General features: G+C 34.8%; 1 protein-coding gene across 17 annotated transcripts in view; it reads left to right on the forward strand.

Moving 5' to 3' along the window:
- Positions 1 to 21702, forward strand: part of PCDH7 (protocadherin 7) — a 427911-nt gene that overhangs the window by 229341 nt on the left and 176868 nt on the right. For 5 of the 17 annotated variants that reach the window (XM_074039508.1, XM_074039509.1, XM_074039506.1 and 2 more), the window contains one exon: positions 271 to 366. The exons of the other annotated variants lie outside the window; for them this stretch is intronic. In XM_074039508.1, coding sequence (XP_073895609.1) covers positions 271 to 359 — 89 coding nt within the window. In that variant the 3' untranslated portion in view covers positions 360 to 366. The remainder of the gene's footprint in view (positions 1 to 270; positions 367 to 21702) is intronic. 17 annotated transcript variants of the gene reach the window in all.

Consider the following 21702-nt stretch of genomic DNA (forward strand, 5'->3'; position numbering starts at 1 on the left):
AGGATGGTGGTTCATTTTCTAGCAGTCAACTGGGTCCCTGGATTTGGAGAATTACAGTTGTAAGACTGTTCACATTGACACATTTCAAAATACTAATTTGTTTAGATTGTCTTTGAAATTTATATAGTTTTTTTTTTTTTTCTTTTTTAAAGAAAGCAAACAAGCTCAGGGTTTTTGGAAATTGCTTTATTGGCGAGGTCTATGGATGGACACCATTGTGTAGGGGCTGCTGATTTTCCCTTTACATATTTCCCCATCTCCCTTCCCCAGGTGTTGCTGCCATCACTACCTTTCCCTTCCTCCCCTTTCCTCATGGCAAGACGCATGGAAGAAGAGTGCTGTTAAGGCCTCTCCATTAATCAACAGGTATGGTGGTTGTCATGAAACAGTGTAGCTGCCCCTCTTCTGCATTCTCCATTAATAGTCTGTCTCTTACATTTACAAGATGTACTCATCCACTACACAGAGCCTTCCATATGGAAAAATTGTTCAACTTGAGTTTGTATATTTCACCATGTAATGCATTACCTAAATCCCTACACAGTGGTAGATTTTTCTAAATGTATAGAGTTTAGAAGAATTAATGATATTATTCTCAGGGAAAGTTGCTATGCAGTTTCCTAAACAAAATGTCTATAAAAGAAATGGACCTTGTATGTATGAATATGCCACTTTCAACATTCCACAAATAATCGTTACATAACATATCTTTGAAAGTATAAAACAGGAATATTTCTGTGAATTTTATTTCAAAATTTAATAGCATTTGCATCTTCAAAAGCATTGCACAAAATTTTATGCACATAATTATAATACTCATCTGGTTATAGAAAATTAGGTATAAGCTAGTTCAAATAAATCTAAATACCCTACAAAGCTTTGCCATTCAGATGTGAAAGCTGAATGCATGCTAATTACTTTCTGCAACTTTCTTTTGTCAACTCAGCTGGTGGCATTTGAGGGAGACAGAGGGGACTGTTTGTTCAGTCCAAGATATCCTTCATTCAGGGTGCTATATTTTGAAAGGAGCTAGGCCCTCAGGGCTCAAACTCCAGCAGAGTCATAACCTATAAAACATGAATACTCAGTCATCACCAGGAAGCACCTGCCTTCTTGATTTCTTTTTTAACTAGTGAAACGAGTCCTCCCAGCTCCTGCAGGGGCTTGTTTTGATGTATCAGGCTTTGCATTACAGTCTTGTGACTCTCAGGTTCTTTGAGACACATGACTAAAATGCTACCTTTGGGCTAGGAAGATTCTTGGCAGATGATTTGGAAAAATAGTGTGTGTATGGGTGTGCACGGGTACAGCAGCATTATTTGTAGTATTCTTTAAAACTGTAGCATAATTAAGACTTGTCTGTGTACACAAACAAAGCAAACCATTTCAATTTACATGCATGTTCACTGAAAGTTAAAAGATCATATTCCATTTTTTCCACTGTATTTGAATGCATTGGAATACTGGAGAAATTGAAAAGGGAATGGATGTTAGTCTGGACCATTAATCTTCAGTTAGAAATGTATGGCTTTCTGTTAGATAAAGCTCTGATCATTAAGTATCTTTCATGATCTCACTTCTACTCACATTTCTTGCCTTTATATTATGTTTTAACCTTGAGTGCACACTGCACTTTGTGCTCTGCATCTTTCCCAGAGGGTGCAATCTTTCATGTCCACAGGACTTAACACGGTTAGGTCTCTCCATCTGGAAGGCACTTGACTCGTGGCTGTTTGGAAAATTCACACACAAAAAATAATAACAGCAACCATGTACTGAGGATTTATTGTGTGTGGGCACAATGTTAATGAGTTTCACTTCCATTTTCTTAATTCATCCACACAAAGAAACAATGAGTTAGAAATTATTATTCATTTTATGTAATAGGCAAGAAAACTGAGAGGTGGCAAAGTCGAGAGGGGCCAAGATCACTCAGGATTGACTCAAGTGGGACATGCCTTATACAACTTCTCCTCATTTCTCCCCAGGAAAGCAGTACTCTCGTTCATGCTCAACTCTTGAGTTACTAGAGGGCAATGACTCCACCTTATCTTTTATGAGCTCTTCGATGTCCACAGTACGTGTTACTCACTAAATGTTGATTAAATGAATGAATGTTTACAAAACAGCCTTTTTTCTTCTTCTCCTGAACATGGGCCCTTCCCCTCACCCAGACTTCTCTCTATTCTGTTTTTATTCCCTACTTAGCTTGTTGTTCTCGGCCATTATTAGCTTCATAGGTTACTCAATATATTTTCTATAAGAAATAATTCACATTTTCCCGCAGATTTAGGACCTGTAACTATAAACTGAATCAATATAAAATAATTGCATCCCCAGAAAAAGAAATTGATAATTCAAATCCTGTAACATTTATCAAATCTAATGGCAGGAAAGGAAGCGCAGAAACACTTATAACTCACACAGAAAGAAGAAAATTTAACCAAAGTTTTGTAAAGATTTGAGGAAAGGAAATTATGAAAAGTATACATGAGATTATAGGAAAATAAAGGGGCTAGGCTTGAATGGGAAAACTGTTGTATCAGTTTACCACAAAAGGAAAACAGTGGATAAGTAAAAAAACAGATAGGAAAAGAGGCCAAATTAAGGAGAAAAGAAAAAAAATCTTTGAGAAAAAAGAAGCAAAACAATTTTGGAAAAGTGAATTAAAGAGGTAATGAAGGAAACATGTCATTAAAAACCACAGACACTGAAAGGACTTTAAAAGAATATGAAATAAAATTGGGAGGGAAAAAAATCAATGCAGGTAGAGAAAAAGAAGTTTATTTATGTGTTTGTGTTTCCTTATTCTTAGAAAACCCTTTGATGTAAAATGACTAGAAAGAAAAAGTGTAAGTTAAGATGCATTGATTTGTGCACACAGTATGTTTTTAGGACTTTTTCTGTGACAACAGTTTTTTTGAGACCAAGATACGGGTTTAAGCATTAATTTGGAGCTATGCATTTAGAACTAAAATAGTTGTGCCTAGAGAATACGGTTGAGACAGGGCTTGCTGGGAAATTAGGATTCAAGTCCAAATACTCCTCTCCACCACATTCTCTACCAAGATACTCATAACACTAATTAATCTGTTAGTTTTTACACATAAAAATATCATCTTACATCTATTTTTCTTTATGTAGAGTGCCTAAAGCATAGAATAAATGTTTGCTGAATTAGTCATGAAATGTTAAGAGTGGGTAGAGATTAATGGTCAACAAATCCTGTCTTAGATTGTGCATGCATGCATCCCTTAACACCATTTATAAGACTTGCTTATCTCCACTTGAATAATTCTAGGGACACAAAGTCTAGAGGTTGCTCCTATTTTGGGACATCTTTAATTTTCCAGCTTTTTCTAGCATCCTGTAACTTGAATCCAGTTATCCCAGTTTTCCCATTTGGAAGCACAAAATAATTTCTATTTTTTAAAAAATGAAAAAATAGACAGACACTATGTCATAATGTCTAGATATCTAATGTCTCTCTATTTTCTTTTTTGGTTTATAGCCCCAGTCTTTCTAATTTTTCTATGTTACTTGATTGCAACTCTTTTTAGTATTCTGGTTATTTTCATTTTCTCATTTGGTGAAAAATGGTCTTGCCTAAAACAAGAAATTCAGCATGTGCTTCCACAGTTTATGTTGTTATATTTAGTCAGCTTGAAGAAACTAGCAATTTCATTTGAACACCTTCAAAGAAAAAAAAAAGAAGAGGTACAGTTTAAAGCTGTATATGGCTTTGACATTAATTTGTTAAAGGTATGGTTTGTACAGGATACAGTATATAAATAAACACGAGTATATATAAAACAATTAATTTTAAAAATAGCATTTGAAGAAAGATTTTCAGTCTTTACTTTTCACTTTGTAATTTAATACATATTTCAGTTTGTGTTAGGTGCCTGAGGTGAATCTTTGTCTAAGAAGTCCATTCATCATTCTAACAAATTTCACACTACAAAATATAATGTCCTTAAGTGGATAATAACATCAGTGGCAGTAAAAGACAAGCAAAACAAAACAAAACAAAAATTATTTTTCATTGCAAATAATTGACTTGATTGACTGAGAATATGGTCTCACATATAACAATGTATTGTTACATGGAGGGCAAAATAAGATTAAAAGATGTGTAAAGCAAGAGCTGTCAGATCTGTGCTTTCCCTAATAGAATTTATTGCAAAGTAAATTCTTCATTTATGGGAACTCTTACAAATGCCAAATTGCTGTCAATATCCCTTGGTGCGGCCTATTTATGAGTAGATTATGGCACACTCTGCAAGGGCCTGCACATCTGATTTTCAGTGAGTGTCTATGCAGAATATATGGCTTTTTCCAGAACTAGGAAATTTAATTAATTTTCTGGCAGAGAACACTTTTTATGCCACATCCCTTTTTGCTGACCCTACCCAAGACTTCCATTTTCAAATGTGCTTCATATATTATGAACCTATATAATCTTAATGAAAGTCTTCCATATGGTAATTATATTGTTTGACTTTGTACAGTATTCTCAAGAGCTCCAGTGCTGACATAAATTTTTTCTCTATGGTACTGAACGTTTCTTTGTACATTGTATGAATATATGCACCTCCCTCTGCTTTTTGACATTCAGTTCCCAAAGCAATACCCTTTAGGTATTTGATTATCTATATGATTCTTAGGCCATATTCTTAAAACAACAGGAAACCTATATCTGCTTTGCTATCACTGCTATTGAAGGGGTATGCCATGTGCAACATGACCATTTAGATACTTTTTACTCTGTCTTTTAGTATCATAGAAAGATGGGAGTGAAAAGCAGGACCTAGAGATTAATCACTTAACCTCTCAAGACCTCATTAATATCATTAAAACGAGGGATTTGGACTAACTCATTTTTAAAGTGAATTCCAACTTTCTACAGAATATGGAAGACTAGGAATTTTATAAATTGAGATTCTGTTCTAGGTTTGCCAAGAAACTATATTTAACTTCCCTGGAGCATGGTTTCCTCAGCTGCAAAATAAGGAGACTGAGCTAAATCACGGATGTAATCTTTAGTGATAACATGTGTTGACTTATTTTTCTTTCTGAAGCTATCTCTTGAGAAGGATTCTGAGAGGTTGCTTTGACTGAGTGTCATGGAGTGCTGTGATCATGTGATCCATTACCTCTGTGTCACAAACTTGCATCATAAATTCTGAGAATGTTTCTCATTCAAAAAGAAAAATTTTGATGATTATTGTAATTTTTAAATTTCTATGTTTGTTCTTGTTTGAGGTATATACAGATGATTCTTGTGCTTAAAAATATGTGAATCCAGGAAACTGTTTGGTGCTCTTAAGGAAGACAGGTTGAGGAGGGGACAGCCACTCTAGATATGTGAAATACTTTAACTCAGAAGAGAGATGAGGGATTCAACTCATAGTTTGTGATTCCTAGCAGCAGACTGAAAGCCAGTTGGATAACATGAGGAAAAATCTGACTCCACATAAGGATAAAATGTTATTACTATAGAAAATGCTCAATAAAGGTTAATACATAGAATAGTCTATGTTGTGAAATCTGCATCATTAAAGATGTTAAAATTTAGATTGCTTGACAATTTCTCAAGGCCACTATTTTTATTTTATTTATTTATTTATTTATTTATTTATTTATTGAGACAAAGTCTCAGTCTCTGTCACCCAGGCTGGAGTGCAGTGGGCAGTGGTGCAATCTCAGCTCACTGCAACCTCTGCCTCCCGGGTTCAATGGATTCTCCTGCCTCAGCTTCTCGAGTAGCTGGGATTGCAGGTGCACACCACCATACCCGGCTAATTTTTATATTTTTAGTGGAAAGGGGGTTTCATCATGTTGACCAGGCTGGTCTCAAACTCCTATCTCAAGTGATCCTCCCACGCCGGCCTCTGGAAGTCCTGGGATTACAGGCATAAGCTACCGTGCTCGGCCAAGGCCATTGTTAAAGGACCTCATAAGATAGCAAGTTAGATAAAATGAGTTCCAATGCTAATAGTCTATAGTTCCATAATAACTGTCAGACATAATAATATCAATAATTTTGTACTTGGCTTTGGTGATAAAATTATCAAAGATTTTATTGGAATTGATGTTTTAGAATTTTGACATAAGTCATCTACTTGTTAGCCAATGCTGTAGTGTTCTAGTGAAGTGCTTTATCTTGTCAAAGATGCCTTTTTGAAGGAAAAGTTACTAATTCTCATTTGTGGAATTCACTTTTTCTGTTTTCTATAGACTACACTCTGTATCTTCATTTTGAATGTTACTTCTTTATTGAAGTATAACTGACTATAATAAAAGTTAAAATAAAGATCATAATTTATTTTCAACTTATTAAGATATAGAACATAAAGCATTCACATAGAATCATAAAGTATTTTACCTGGAAGGGATTATGAAAATTTCATTTTGAAATCTCATTGTCTTTTTCAAGGTCACTTAGTTAGTGAGACACTTGTGATCCAGATTTTCTGAATCTCAGTTCAGAGTAATCAAATTTACGGTAGTAGTAGCTTGCTGAAAAGTACAGATCTCGGTGAGTTGAGGCTTTCTTTTGCTTTCTTGGATCCACTACTTGTCTTGAATCAGCGGGATGAAACAGGAAAACAAACAAACAATTTTGTATAGAAGAAACAGAAAAACACTAGGTAGCATAGCCTGCTGAGTTCCTGGAGGAACATGGAGGCTGGCATCCCTTTGTGAAGCTTGACATTACAAATATTCTTTGTAATCTACTAACACCTCTTGCCAGAAGTAAAAACAGTAAAAACAAATACATATTCCAATTTAAAATCAGGAGCTGCGTAATATGAGCTTATCACTACCGTCTTATGGCTCTGGTCACCAGAGTTTAGCACCACTAGAGTTTATAACAAATGAAACAGAGTAAATTACCAAAGATGTCCAATCATAAACGTTAACCAGACTTAACTATCATTATTTAAGCTTGCCTGTCCACTCTAATCAGGATAACAGACATCAATTAAATAAAAATAATTGTAAACACAAGCACATTAGCTGATTGTAATGGAATATTCATTATTTGACAGGGGAAATTACACCAGTAGGATATATTGCTCAGGATTTTACTTCTTTGTGGTCTTAGCTGAGTATAACAGCAACATAAGCCCGTGTGTTCAAGTAATGAAGAAAATGCAGGAAAATATTTTAAAAACAACCAGGAAATGTGGATCTAATTTTGAAATTGTGACACTTTCATGAGGATAAGCTTGGCCGAAATGCAAAAGTTTTACTGATCTCTCTGTATATTTATAATAGGAACAAAAATTGGCATTGAGTGGGGCGATAGTTTTAAAAGATGTTTTGGATCATTTATTTTAAAGATTTGTTCCCCAATAAGGTACCATATTATCAATACTTTTCTTCTTATTTCTGAACGAGTTCTCAAAAGGACACTGCATATTGTATGTCTTTAAATATATGAAATAGGCTTTACATTGTACAGGTCTTTTAGTATATATCCATAAGAAATTTTCTTCCAGGGGACTGAAGTTCTAATTTTATCATGGAAATCAATGGAAAAGTTACTTTCGCCTAACACATTAATTTGCTTTACTGCTAACTCTGCTGGATCATATTAAGTTAGTAGATAATTTCCAAATATTTTTGGCCTCAGTATGAGTGAGACAAGAGGCACTATTCAAAGCATTTGAATATGTTTTATGACACTTGAACTTAAGAAAATTGTCATTATGCTTCAAAGACCAAAAATATCTGCTAAACTGTGATAGATAGGGGTATTTATAGAAGAGAGGAAAGAGTGGAAAAGATAGATCAAAACCAGGCAGAACAAACTATATATACATGGAAAGAATGAGTGAGGAAGGAGGTTACAGTTTTTTAAAAAATACTCTTAACTTTTAGTTAATTAGCCAGATAGTTTGCTGGTGGAATGGAAACACAATAAATTAAGTGTACTGAAGGTGGAAAGACACCAAGGGCCCAACTGTAATGTCTCATATAGTTAACTGGGCAGATAAGCTCTTCTTTATATTTCCAGAATATATTTCGTGGATATGTGAGTGGCATGTCATCATAGCATTATATCAAATACTTATCAAGGAAACAATCTATTCTGGTCATTGATGTTGCCTTAAAGGTGTTATAGGGATATTATAATAGCAAAAGAAATATGTTCATGTATATTTAAATGACAATAACTTATGGAGATTCAAATAATAACTATAGAAAATAAAATATGTTTCAACAAATAAAATTATTAACAGTCCACTTTTAGTTTTTAGAGTAACAGTATCATAAGAAAGAAATCTTAATGTATTTTTGGCAAAACATTTTAAAGTTTTAATAACATTTTAACAAAATAAATTAATTTAATCTGGAAATTGAAGTAGTTTGCAACTGAAATACATGATTATGGGACATAAGGTAGCTTTTTGTTTCTTTTTAAGAATTTTGATTATCTAAATTAACCAAGAAAAGGTAAACAAGTCATTTCATAAATAAACTATTGCTATTATTGAAATAGTGACCAGAAGAGACTAAATCAAATTATCTTATTATCAATTTAAGATTAAATCTTTAAGAAAATAAAAAGTATTATGAACAAATAAAGCATAAAAGCATCTCACTTAGTAGATAATAACATACGTTTTAAGCATAGGTATATTTGCTAGCCCTTTGGTAGGGGTGGAGGAGCCAGATTATCTTTTCAATAGTGTGAGTCTCCAAGGACCAGATTAGCAAAATTAGATGGTTCTGAAAGTTTAAGAAACTGTTGAATCATCTACAACTTGGTAGAGAAATCACTAGATTTTCCAAAGATGTTATAATTCAAGTGTGCCAGTGATGCTTTAATATATGTTTGCTTTTACCTGCAATCGTGTTTATGAGATTCACTAATGAGAATGACTGTTTTTGAAATTTGCTCATAAATTGAGAGGCACTAAGAGGAACATTTTAGCAACTGGAAAGTCTTTTTTTAAGCCAAAGATTTATTGTAAATAACTGCAAAATTTCAGAGTGGTTTGCTCTAAGGAAATGTGTGATTTACACAGTACCATTAGCAATTAAAGTTATGAACTATTTTCCGGGGTCTCACAAAGTCCAAATATCGGATATATATATTATCTTGTCTTGTTGGATAAAGTATATCTTTTTAGAAAAAAAGTGCAACTAAAAAGTATAACTTTTTATCACTGAGCATTCTGGAAAAAGTAAAACATGAACTATTATTATTACATGTTATAGATTTTACTTTGACATGACTATAGTTTGTACAAAAGTGTGTTTCCTGCAGTTGCATGAATATAATATTAATAAGTAAAATGTATAGACTTTTTTTTTTTTTTTTTTGGGGGACAGAGTCTTGCTCTGTCGCCCAGGCTGGAGTGCAGTGGCCGGATCTCAGCTCACTGCAAGCTCTGCCTCCCAGGTTTATGCCATTCTCCTGCCTCAGCCTCCCGTGTAGCTGGGACTACAGGCGCCCGCCACCTCGCCCGGCTAGTTTTTTGTATTTTTTAGTAGAGACGGGGTTTCACCGTGTTAGCCAGGATGGTCTCGATCTCCTGACCTCGTGATCCGCCCGTCTCGGCCTCCCAAAGGATTACAGGTTTGAGCCACCGCGCCCGGCCAGACTGTTTTTTCCTTCCAGAATCCTGATGGCTTTAAATCAGTTTTAAAGTGCCATGTTAGTCCCTATGATGATGGCATCTAAGGATTTAGTTTATAAAATAAAGTAATAAAACTTAGATACTTAAACTACAAATGAAGTTGCCTTTTATCTTAGCTTACATTACTATAAATGTGTGCCTTCATCTATTTTGGTAGGTAGTTGTTATTTATTTGTTTCTTCCACTTTGAATTAATAACTGAGAGCTTCCAATTTATTTAGCACAAGTCCTAAATGAAAGAGGATATATACTTAATCAATGAGTAAGCGTCTGGGATGGCCAAGCGCTTACACTGGATTGCCATTTATTAAATTTTGATAGTCTAACCACTCTGTATTCTATTTTCTCACCTGTGAAATTGTAACATAGTAACATATGTTAGGTTCCCAATAGTTCATGCAGAAATTATACAGATAGTTAGAAAAAGAGGGAAGGAGGGAAGGAAGGAAGGAGGGAAGGAAGGAAGGAAGGAAGGAAGGAAGGAAGGAAGGAAGGAAGGAAGGAAGGGAGGGAGGGAGGGAGGGAGGGAGGGAGGGAGGGAGGGAGGGAGGGAGGAAGAAAAATATTTCCTACTGATTTATAAAAGAATCAGTCCCCCAATGCAATTTGGAGATGCTACATCCAAGTAGGAAGCATGGATAATGGATGCAATAGAATATTTTGCCATTAAAATAGGATTCTCTCTATAGGTAGGCTTCGAGAAATGCTTTTGGGAATGAATTCAAAAATGAGAATTGGCTGTGGCTGGGTCATGTAAGGAAGCACTGCGATGCAGACATACCAGTAAACCAGATAGTTTATGAATGAGCAAAATGCTATCCTGTTTTGTCACTTCCTTCTGCTTATTGAGGGTGGAACTCCTTTGGCATAGCCATGTTTTTAGAATAATCATCTAGAGAACTCTTACACAATAGTCACAATGGTCATGGGAAAGATCTGGGGAAGAAATTATAGGACATGTTTTATGCTGTTAGAGGAACAATCACAGTGTAAATATCAGATTAAAAATTAAGTGAGAGCTATTAATTCTAAAATGTTAGTTAACCAAAATATTATTTATCTTCTTTTGAGTCTTATTTTCTGTTTCAGGATTTTCCTGGGTATTACAGATGCAAATCAATTCTGGCTGTTAGAAGGCCTTTTCCATTTCTCATGTGAACCTCAGTTTCATTCACCTGATTGTATGCAATATGAAATGAGAAAATAACAGTAGGACTATAAATGAGACCAAAAATAAATCTACTGAGTCGAGGAAATGTGAAATAAAATTTAGTTTTAAGATGTTTTATGTTTCAATCTGAGTAAACTTTGTTAGCTCTCTCTCTGTGAATATAGAATGTAAAACATTGGAGTTGATTTCATTAAAGAGTCTAGGTGAGTAAAATATGTGAATTATGAAGAAAAGACATAGTTGTTATTTGACCTTGAAATGAAGATATGTGGATTTATAGATATTTAAGAGACTATTTTCTCTCTCAACCGATCCTCTCTTGCCAAATGAATAGAGTCACTTATCATTTCTTTTATGGGAACTTGTATAAAGTGCTTACTATATTCTTAACTTTTTTAAAGTAATGAGTTTCATTCATATTATATCCTACAAAAATTTATTTAAAGTAACTTATAAAAATATATTATAAAACCTTGGCACCTAGTCATAGTTTGATTATAATCAAAACATATGTAAATCTATCAAAAGTGTAGCCCTCTTTTCCCTGACTTCTTATTTTTATTATTTAAAAAAATGTAGTATCGGTGGTTGCTTTCTACATATGATTATTGCCAATTGAGGTAGACTTTGTTTGCATAAAACTTTTCTGTGGGTCTACTGAGCTGGTACCACCTCATTGTTTTTACTGCCATCTTTAAGCTTCAATCAGAGTCAACTCATCTCACCTGTTGTAGCAAATATGGATAAGTCGCCTGCTGTTGTTTGGGTCAAACAGAACACGCCCATAGGGTGGTATTTGAAATTTTGTCTCAATAACTTTCAAGCATTTAATTTTACCAATGTTAGTCTCTCCCATTCATCTCTTACTTACAAAATAAATATTTTTTTCATTGTTGGTAATCTACCTCTCCCTTTTCTTAGTCAACACTTAAATTTATTTAATGCAGCTCTTTGGAACTTAATAACAAGAGCAACAGACTTCAGTTGAACAAATGCAGATTTATTTATGAATGACTTGAATTGCTCTTGAGGAAACACTGTTTGAATTGAATTCTTTCTTATCTGTGAAAGACCATCAAGGTTCTAAAAGAGAGATTTCTGCAGTTAAATACATGCTTAATAAGCAAATGACTCTCGAATTGATAGAAGTTCAGGAAATATGACAAAATGATGGCAAAACTCCTGCCATTGTAATTGAAGAGTTATTATAGAGCACATGCCAAGATGTATCGGCTAGACTTGTTCTAGCTGGACAGCTTATGTAATTATTTTCCTAAATTTCTAACCTTTAAATTATTTAAAGCCTATGTGTACTGTGTATGCACGCAGTAAAGTGTGTATGTATGTTTCTAATTGAAGTGGAAAGATGGTTAGTTAAAAGTGTAACTCTAGGATGGGCGCGGTGGCTTATGCTTATAATCCCAGCATTTTGGAAGACCGAAGTGGGAGGATTGCTGGAGCCCAGGAGTTTGAGACCATCCTGGACAGCATAGGGAGACTCCATCTCTACAAAAAGTTAAAAGTAGCAAGGTATGGTGGTGCTCTGTAATGGCAGCTATTGTGGAAGCTGAGGCAGGAAGATCACTTGAGCCTGGGAGGTTAAGACTGCAGTGAGCCATGATCACACCACTGCAGCCTGGGGGTCAGAATGAGACTCAGTCTAAAACAAAACAAAACAAAACAAAAAAAGCAGTAATTCTGTATAAGTGAAGTGTTGATACACTTGAGACTACAATAAGAGCCTCGACTTCGTATTAGTACTTATCTTGATAACTGTCCCTGTTGTTCTTTATTTCTGCTGAAGTGGCAGCGTCTCAACTGGGCTTTCACCAGGAAGCTAAGAAACCTGAGGACTAAGTCACATTGTCATCAGTGTTATTTGACAATCACAGGAAGTGTAGGAGGTAAAGTTCATTCCAGTTGCTGTTAGAGTGAGAAAGACAGAAGAGGTATGCCATTGATACACTATTGAAACCATCATATGAAACTCAAACCTTGGCTAATGGTAATTGTAATCAGGAAGATGTGATAAGGGCTGACTCACAGATTCCTCTGGCTTTTGGCCTAAATCTAATCAATCAAAAAGAAGACTTCTAAGTATAAAATAACATACCATATGTTGACTAACCTATGTTTTGAGGCTTAAAAGTCATTGAAGATTTTATAGTTCTTTCTATCTTTGGTAAGTTGTCTTCCTGAATTATACTATCGTCTCAGTGTCTGTATACATGCTTCCTTTCACTATTGGAGAGCCCAAAATTATGAAGTTTTCCAAGCTCTCCATGATTATTTAAGACCAACTATATATTTGCATCATTATAATATACTTTTATAAAAATTGTGGTAATTAATTTCATCTAACAATGAATAATACTACAGAATACCTCCTTTGTGCCTGACCCTGTGCTAGGTGCTAGATTGAATTTATAGAACTTAATCTGCTAGTTATATTTTTTCCTCATTTTTTTTCCTATTACAATGCAAATGGAGTGGCTGCATATTCCTGCATTTTTCATAGCTCATAGAGAGTAAGATGGTATAGGCTGTGCATTTTAGAATTTATGATATCTGCCAAATCTGAGTGGAATGCCAGAAAGAAGAAAAAGAGGAAACAGCACAACCAAGTGAACTACCCCTTTTTCTCATTTCCAAGATAATTTTTCAAGCCGAGGGAAATTTTGACGTGAGTTAAAGCCTTCCTCAACTTTAAGAACAAGGCTGAATTCAGAAGATCACTCTGAGACTGATGGCTCTTGGCAGTCTCAGAGGGGCCATATTTTTACATGGATGAACCATTCTGGGACAATTTCTACCATATATTAAACACAAGCATATTATCTTTCTATTTCAAACACATATGTCTTATCTTGCTCCCTTGATGTATCTTCAGTAAATACATATAATTTGGCTTTGTAAAAAAAAAAAAAATTGCATTTTCTATTAGCATTAAATTGTCTTTATATTATCTTATTCCAATAATGACATACAGCTGAATCTACTCGGTGCTTCAGAGTTCATTTTCTTTGGGAAATGTCTTATTCACAGCTTTGGTTTGCCATAGGGGAAGTGACAGGGTATATTAAGCTTCCTCAGTGGTAGTAGTTTTATTTATTTGAGGACTTACTGAATTTTATTTTTTATATCTTTGCATATGAGGAGCACAAATGGAGTTCTTTTTTTTTTTTTTCTTTACCTTCCTGAGTTGGGCAGAAATAGCAGCAGAAGAGGTGCAGTTTCAGAGCTTTGGACAACAGAAGTAGAAGTATTGGAAGTACCGGCACAAAACAGATGGAAATGAAATTGTTGTACATCCATTTCCATCATTCAGGCAATTCATGTACAAACTAGAAAGTCCTTTCTGTCAGATGAACTATTTAGGTGTTTTTTTTTTTTTTTTTTTTTAATGCTGTTGACAATTTTGGTGAGTAGAGAGGTGCTTTCTATTCCATTGACTAAGATTTTCTTTTAGAGAAAGTAAGCAATATTCAGAGTCATTGCTGTAAGTTTTGCTTGAGTGCTTACTTTTTAATTCATATTTTATGCCATGCTTTTTCACACAAAGCACTTAAGGCATGCTCTAGAATCCATAGGAAATGAATATATGTTAATTAGCTTGCATTCAGTTATTTTAAATTCAGCAACTCTTTATTTCTGTTGGTTTATATTCTAATATGATTTGCAATTCTAGTGTGGTATATTTAGTACATGGTCTTTAAGGTATAGTAATTTATATTTTAATTATACATTAATTTATATAGAATAATACAATATGATAAATGTTTTCTGCAGTGTAAATTTATGTTTACATCCTGACTCACAACTGGGAGACAAAGCAATTGGGATCAAGCAAAGCATGCAGATATATGAATTGCTTAAAAAATCTGTAGTTTTATAATTCTAGTTATATAAGATGACATTTTAAAAATTGAAGGCTAATTTTAGAGAACATGAAATTTATTTTTTCTAGCCTTTTGTAAAGTACAATGAATAACTGTTATCAAAACAGCTTTATGTTAAATTTGTTTGACTAGAGTATTTTTCAAGCCTCTGCTTTTTCTTCAAGCGTTTCTGTCCATAGATCATATGGTAAGATATCAAATCACCTCTCACCAATCATGCAAAGCAAAAGATTTTAACAATTCTAAGCATTTATCTCTCACAAGAGATGTTATCTCATGCTGTTGAATCTTCCAGTGCAAATTAGGTTTCTTTCTCATTCTATGCCAGCATCTAAAGAAATAAGAGAGAGTACAAAACTTGTTAACTGGAAATGGTCATGTTAAATATTTTTTCCTTCTCTGTTCTTATATCTTTATCTTTCCATCAAAAACAAAATAATACCTGAAGTTTTGTAGTATTTCAAGCAGAAAACGTTTAAAATATTTTTTTCAAAAGAAGGTAGTATTTTCCTACGTGCAGAAGCAGCCCCAGCTAAGTTATTATGGATAATCTTCAAGCAATATCCGGACAGGATGGCCATTTTCATATAAAAGTATTTCTGCAGAGTGAAAATGCATTTTTCTCTTGGAATTTTCAGGATAATTAATCTTCAGTGCACATAAGATGCTTTAGGTAGATAACCTGGCCTCGTTAAACATGCTATGCTGTTTCTGACCATCAACATTATAACTCATCAGATTTCCAAAGCAAGGCTGCTTAAGTCAAAGGATTTTCATTGCGGATTCTTGACTGCTGATGGTTGGATGTCAGAGCTTGGAAGTTACTCTCCAAGTAACTGCAAAGCACTGTTCTCCAATCAGCATATATTATTGCAAGCAAGAACGACACTGTCAGAATTTCTATTTAAGTTATAACTCAGTCATTTCAACTTTGAGTCACACATGCTTAAATGTCTCAACTGGATTAAAAGTATGTTACTTTCTTTTCCCATCCATAATGGTGTTCAGGACAAAAATATATTCTTTTGATTTCTCTAATTATTCGTTCGGGATAGGTGTCATTGTTTTGTGACAAGATTTACTATCCACAAAGTGTTCCATGGCAGTTTTAATATGTTAGCCCCAAATTACAGAGTAATAGCTCTTAAATTGCAGGAAAAGTGTGGAGGCCTTTGGGTATGAAAGTAAAGGAAGAGAAATACATTTTTATTTTGGGGTTTTGATTGTCGTTTGTTTTTTTGAGGAGAGTGGGATATGAATTGAGTAAGCAGGGATGTATTTTTCTTCTAACTTTCAAGAAAAACTAGAAGGAAGAAATCACATACAGACTCTTCACCAACTTTAGCCCAAAGGTTCCATGTTGTCAGTTGTTGAAGCAAAACAGGAGGCCCTCTATGTTGAGATTTGGCCTTGTTGCAAATGGGGAACAAAACTCTCCTCAGACCATGCATCCAATTACTTTTAAAGCTGAAATGAAAATCTGTTTTCAAAATTGTTTTAAAGGACGAAATCCTATTATTCTTGTGAGAGAACATAATTTAGTAAGAAGAGCATCAAAATGGAACCTGAGAGTCCCCATTTTAATTTCTTCTTAGGAAATAAATTAAGCAATGCATCAACTTCTCGATGCCTCAGTTTCCTCATTTCAAAATCATAGAATTGTGCTAAAGACTTTTAACATCTTAACTAGTTTTAAATTTGTTCTCTTTCTATGTGCTGGATATTTAAAATTAGCCAATATAAATACAATGTGGATATTTAAAGTGAAAATAATTTACCACAAAAATTATAATTTAAAAAGTTGTTTTAAATCCATATAAGATTTGTGGGTAAGAAGAATGTTGAATTGCAAGAAGGGAAAGCAATTATTGACATTGCAAAAAGAAAAAAAAAATCAGTCATAAACACAATTGATTTTTATCCTCTTGGTTATTTGGTTTGTATGAATTGTAATTTCAGACTGTATTTTCAAAACTAATCATAAAAGAGTCTAATAGCTAGCAATAGATAGCTTCTAAAATTGGGCCAAATAGAGTTTCCTACACATTTAGAATCAAACAATTCTCGTGGTTCATATTATTTTCTTCAATGGATAGTCTGCATACGATGTCTTTCCTACTCTGCTCGCTCTCTCTATTTAAAATTGTTTATACTTTTGCATGAAAACTACACAGACTCTGATTGGTGGCCAACATAGACAATTGTATAAACTGAAGTGCACTTTCAACGGTAAAAATCACTGGATCTTATTAGGAAAAGCACTGGGTCCTATAGAGACTCTTGGGATGCTGGAAATATTCTTATATTTTCTTCTCTTGCTCCCATGATATTTATGTTACATTCAAACTGAGCATGTTGACATACATAAGTCTTCTGAGCCAAATGTTTTGAGTAGCATTTTCCAAACCTCATACAGGAATCAAATAATTTAAGAAATGAGGTATCCATAGTCTCTGTGTCTGAACATTTGGTGCCCAGTCTATAGTACACCCCCCAATTAAGACAAATCATTGCCAACTTTTGCCCTGAAATTGAGTAATAGGAACTGGCTGAGGTGTATTTCATGCATACTTCTAGCATAGCTAATATCATAACTCAGACAAAAATTGGTTTGTGTGCCTCACTCTTCCAAGAGACTAAGCCTTGTGAGTAAAGGAACCAGTATTCCCAACTCAGTGTCATCTGCTGAAAAGCGTCTCAATATATATTTAAAGAATAGATGTAGTTCTTTGATTTCATTAAAAATGTGCCTCTAAAAGCCAAGTCATAAACACAAGGACACTATGTCATCTCCACTGGTCCTCCTTGACTTTATTTTGCAAATATGTGTCGAGTGGACACTGTTCCCAGTACTGTTTAGCTTCCAGTAATAAAAGCAAAATTAACCACATGGAATCCTTGTCCTACACAAACTCAAGATGCAGTGAGAAGAAGAACATAAAAATTGGTCAAAGAAAAAAATGGCTATAGATGTATATAAAGGATATTATGCCAGAATTAAAAAACAAAAGACAGCTTAGCCTTCAAACCAAGGTTGGAGACTTTGTGAGCAAAGCACATGATCAGAATCTTCTTTTTAATCTCCTAAAATCGTCCCTAAACTCCATGCTTCTCATCCCTTAACCTTCTAAACACATTATTGTGCATAGTTTCTTTTTTGCACAAATGACATTTTAATATTTTAACCATTGAATTTTGAAAGATCAATTCAGTTCACTTGCCAGTTATTTTGAATCCAGCCTTAGTAAAGAACTGCCTAAGAATTTGTAGTTTTCATGTCTCTATGTGAACAAGAATGTCACCTAAGTTAACATAAGTCTCATTAAACACTGAAAAACAGAAACTGGCATAGGATACTCTACAGTGGCATAGGATAACTCCAGGTTCTCAACCACACATGTGCCTGTATACATCTTGTTTCCCTTACCCTGTTACAATTTTTCTGCCTTCTCTTTCTGGACAACTCATTCATACATTAACCTCCACAAACATTATCACTTTCTATGAACTTATGTAACAGCTTCAGGATCCTGCATAAAATTATAATCTTTTCTTCCCTTTCTAACATTTTGTATGTATTCTCGGTCAGAGAATACTTACTGAGAGCCTGTTTTGTTTAAAGCACTGCACCAGGAACAAAGAGCCATTTCAGCTCTAGAGACAGGGCTGTTTTAGGCCAGAATGCAGAGCCTAGACTTACTGGTTATTTGCAGCCAGTGTCCATTCTGAATGTTCCATGCCCTTACCGTACCAGTTAGTTAAAGATTTTGAATGTCACCCTTATACAATGCATAAAGAGTCACTGGGCATTTTCAGACATGCCATTCCTGTTTCTGTCCTTGAAGCTGCACTGTTGCACCTATATGGCAAATTTCTTGATAAGAAAGAAGCTTGATTTTGTCTCTTTTTTTTTCTCAAAGTTTTCCAGGGGAATGTCAGTTCCTGTTTTGTGAATCCTTCAGGAACTAACACTGGGAAAGCAATGTAGGAAATTGCTCACGCAAATGAAGCAACGTTTGTTCCTATAACTATTCAGAGAAGACTAGCAATGTGAAACAAGTATTAATGAAAGAGGTTGTCCAAGCATAGAAGCCATTTCTTCAGCCTCATCTCTAAATGTATATATAACTTCTAAGTCCCAGAGATCTAAGAATGCTTGGAAGAGAGTTGGGAAAAGTGAGAGAGTAAGAGAGAATGAGAGAGAGAGAGAGAGAATGCATGCATGAAAATCTGATCTAAATATGTGATTTTGAAGTATCTTGTATCTATGTAAATGGAACAAAGTTCAGAGTTTTTATTTTCTGGTTTTAAATAATGATAATAGTTAAAATTATAGATGCTGGAGTCAGATCTCATCTACAGTATCTAGAAGCTGAGACATTAGGCCCTTAAATTATCTTACTAAGCCTCTCTTTCCACAGATAGATTTTACCTAAATTAAAGAGGTAAGTCTTATTTGTCTACCACTTCCTGCGTGCCAGGCATTGCTGCTTGAATTATGTGTTAATTAATGTAATCACCACACAACAATCTGATTACACATGAGAAACCGAGGCTTAGAGTTACTCATTTTGCCTCACCCAATATGTTATCCTGGTGGTCAGACCCCAGAGCCTGAACCCCAAGCACTGTGCATACTGCTGCTTCATGTGCATTATAAATGGGGTTTTATTAATAACAGTTCTGAAACAGACCTATTGTGCCCTAAGAATTTTATTGTAAGTTACCAACAAAATGTGACAGTGTTAGTTTTGCTTTCTTTTTTTTTTTTTTTTTGAGGAGGAGGAGTCACTCTGTCGCCCAGGCCGGAGTGCGGTGGCACGATCTCTGCTCACTGCAAGCTCCGCCTCCCAGGTTCACGCCATTCTCCTGCCTCAGCCTCCCGAGTAGCCGGGACTACAGGCGCCCGCCACCACGCCTGGGTAATTTTTTGTATTTTTAATAGAGACAGGGTTTCACCTTGAGCCAGGATGGTCTTGATCTCCTGACCTAGTGATCAGCCCGCTTCAGCCTCCCAAATTGCTGGGATTACAGAGGTGAGTCACCGTGCCGGGCCGAATGATACCTTTTAAATATCAGACACCTTTTTCTTTTCTTTTAACACTTTTTGGAAAACCAAAAGGACTTTTTTTTTTTTCCCCTGCTTCTAAGCAATCAACACTGTTTTACAGAACACGTCACTAATTGTTAACTAGATTCGTCAGGCAGATGAAGGATTTCTTATATTCTCTGTAGCTACAGAGCATATATAAAATGTATCATTGTAGTGTAAAGTATCAGGAGTCCAGGTTTTCATATGCAGTTCTGTGAAGTAGTGAAAGTTGCCTCATCTGTCTAAGGTTTATGTTCCTCATGTGGGAAGTGTAGAGTGAGTTCATCCACAAATGAAACTTTCAGCGCTCAGCTCAATGATTTTGTAGTTTAGCAAGTAAAGTCTTAGGAAGGAATATTACATGCAGCTCAGTAGGATAATTCAGGTTAGCCAAGTACAGAATCATCTACTTTTTTAAAGTTATTAGATCCACATTGCTAGAAATATTCAAAAGAATTCCTTGCCAGAGGTCACTTAGAAGTTACAACTGAGTTAAGAAATTTTACTAGCTCTTAAAGAAATTGTACTACCCTGAGTTTCTTAACTAGCTTGTATGAACGATATGCATATATAATAAGCAGTATCTTAAAAACTAGCACAGGTTATATTCACATTTCTTAATCTAGGAGGAAAATAAAACAAAACAATATCTCCATGTAGACTGAAACCAAGGCTCCAATTGCTCTGTGAATTCTGGCAGCAAAGCAATAGGAAAATAAACCCAAACACCTGCTGTGTGTTTATGTAAATTAAGTTTAGGAAGGATTATTTCGCTCAAATGTCCCAGGTAATGGTGGCTCAATAATTCTGGCTTTATTGGTAACTAGCATAAATTTGATCTGTGTTTTTTAAAATGTAGTCCTCAAGCCATCTGCATCAGAATCACTCTATTAAAATTGTAGATCCCTGGACTGCAAAAACTTTTGAATCAGAATTAATCTCTCTCTCCCTGTTTAAACAAATATTCTTGTCAGTTGTTTTAGAACATTTTGATAAGGATGCACAGTAAATGGTACATTGTAGATAAATCGTCTCCTTTTGAGGAGGGACTAGAAATAGCTGCACAAACCATGAACACGCCATTAAGATCATTCTAGTCCAGGAGTTCAAGACCAGCCTGAACAACATGGCAAAACCCAATCTCAACAAAAGATACAAAAATGAGCTGTGCATGGTGGCACATACCCGTGGGGCCAGCAACTCAGAAGGCTGAGATGTGAGGATCGCCTGAGCCCAGGAGGTCAAAGTTGCATGAGCGGTGATTACACCACTGCACTCCAGCCTGAGCGACAGAATGAGACTCTCTCTAAAAGAAAAAAAAAAAAAATCATGATTAGAAAGATGAACTGCAAAGGTCATCTGAGCAGTAAAATATTGAGATGGCTTTATTTATAATTTACTTAACATTTAGGGAACATCTAAGAAGCCTCAGGCTGTGTGATATTAAATGGCAGTCATATCACTTCTTCAAGATGAAAAGGAAATTTTTTAAATAACTAAAATAATTTTCTCTTTAATTGTCAGAATTATTATTATGGAAATGATGAGTGCTCCACTTTTTCTTAATCTGAACACCAGTATTTCATTTTCCATTGCTAAAATGTGTGCACTGTTATGAAAATTTAACATAGTGTTTTTTTTTATATGAGTCATTCAGCTGGCTAGTTACATTTATTTTAAAACTTCGGTTTTTGGGGTTTTTTGTGCAGGATTTTTTTAATTTCCTCCAAAGGATTTTCCAATTCTAAGTCTGCCCTACAGTTAAGACAAAGATTATATATGGTGAACCATTGTCATCTAGAAGGGACCACTGTCATCTAGAAAAAATAGTCGAATGACATGACCCAGCCTTAACATTCAGAGTCAATTTCTGGTCCAGGTACA

Source organism: Macaca fascicularis, chromosome 5, assembly GCF_037993035.2.
Source record: "Macaca fascicularis isolate 582-1 chromosome 5, T2T-MFA8v1.1".
NCBI lineage: Eukaryota > Metazoa > Chordata > Mammalia > Primates > Cercopithecidae > Macaca > Macaca fascicularis.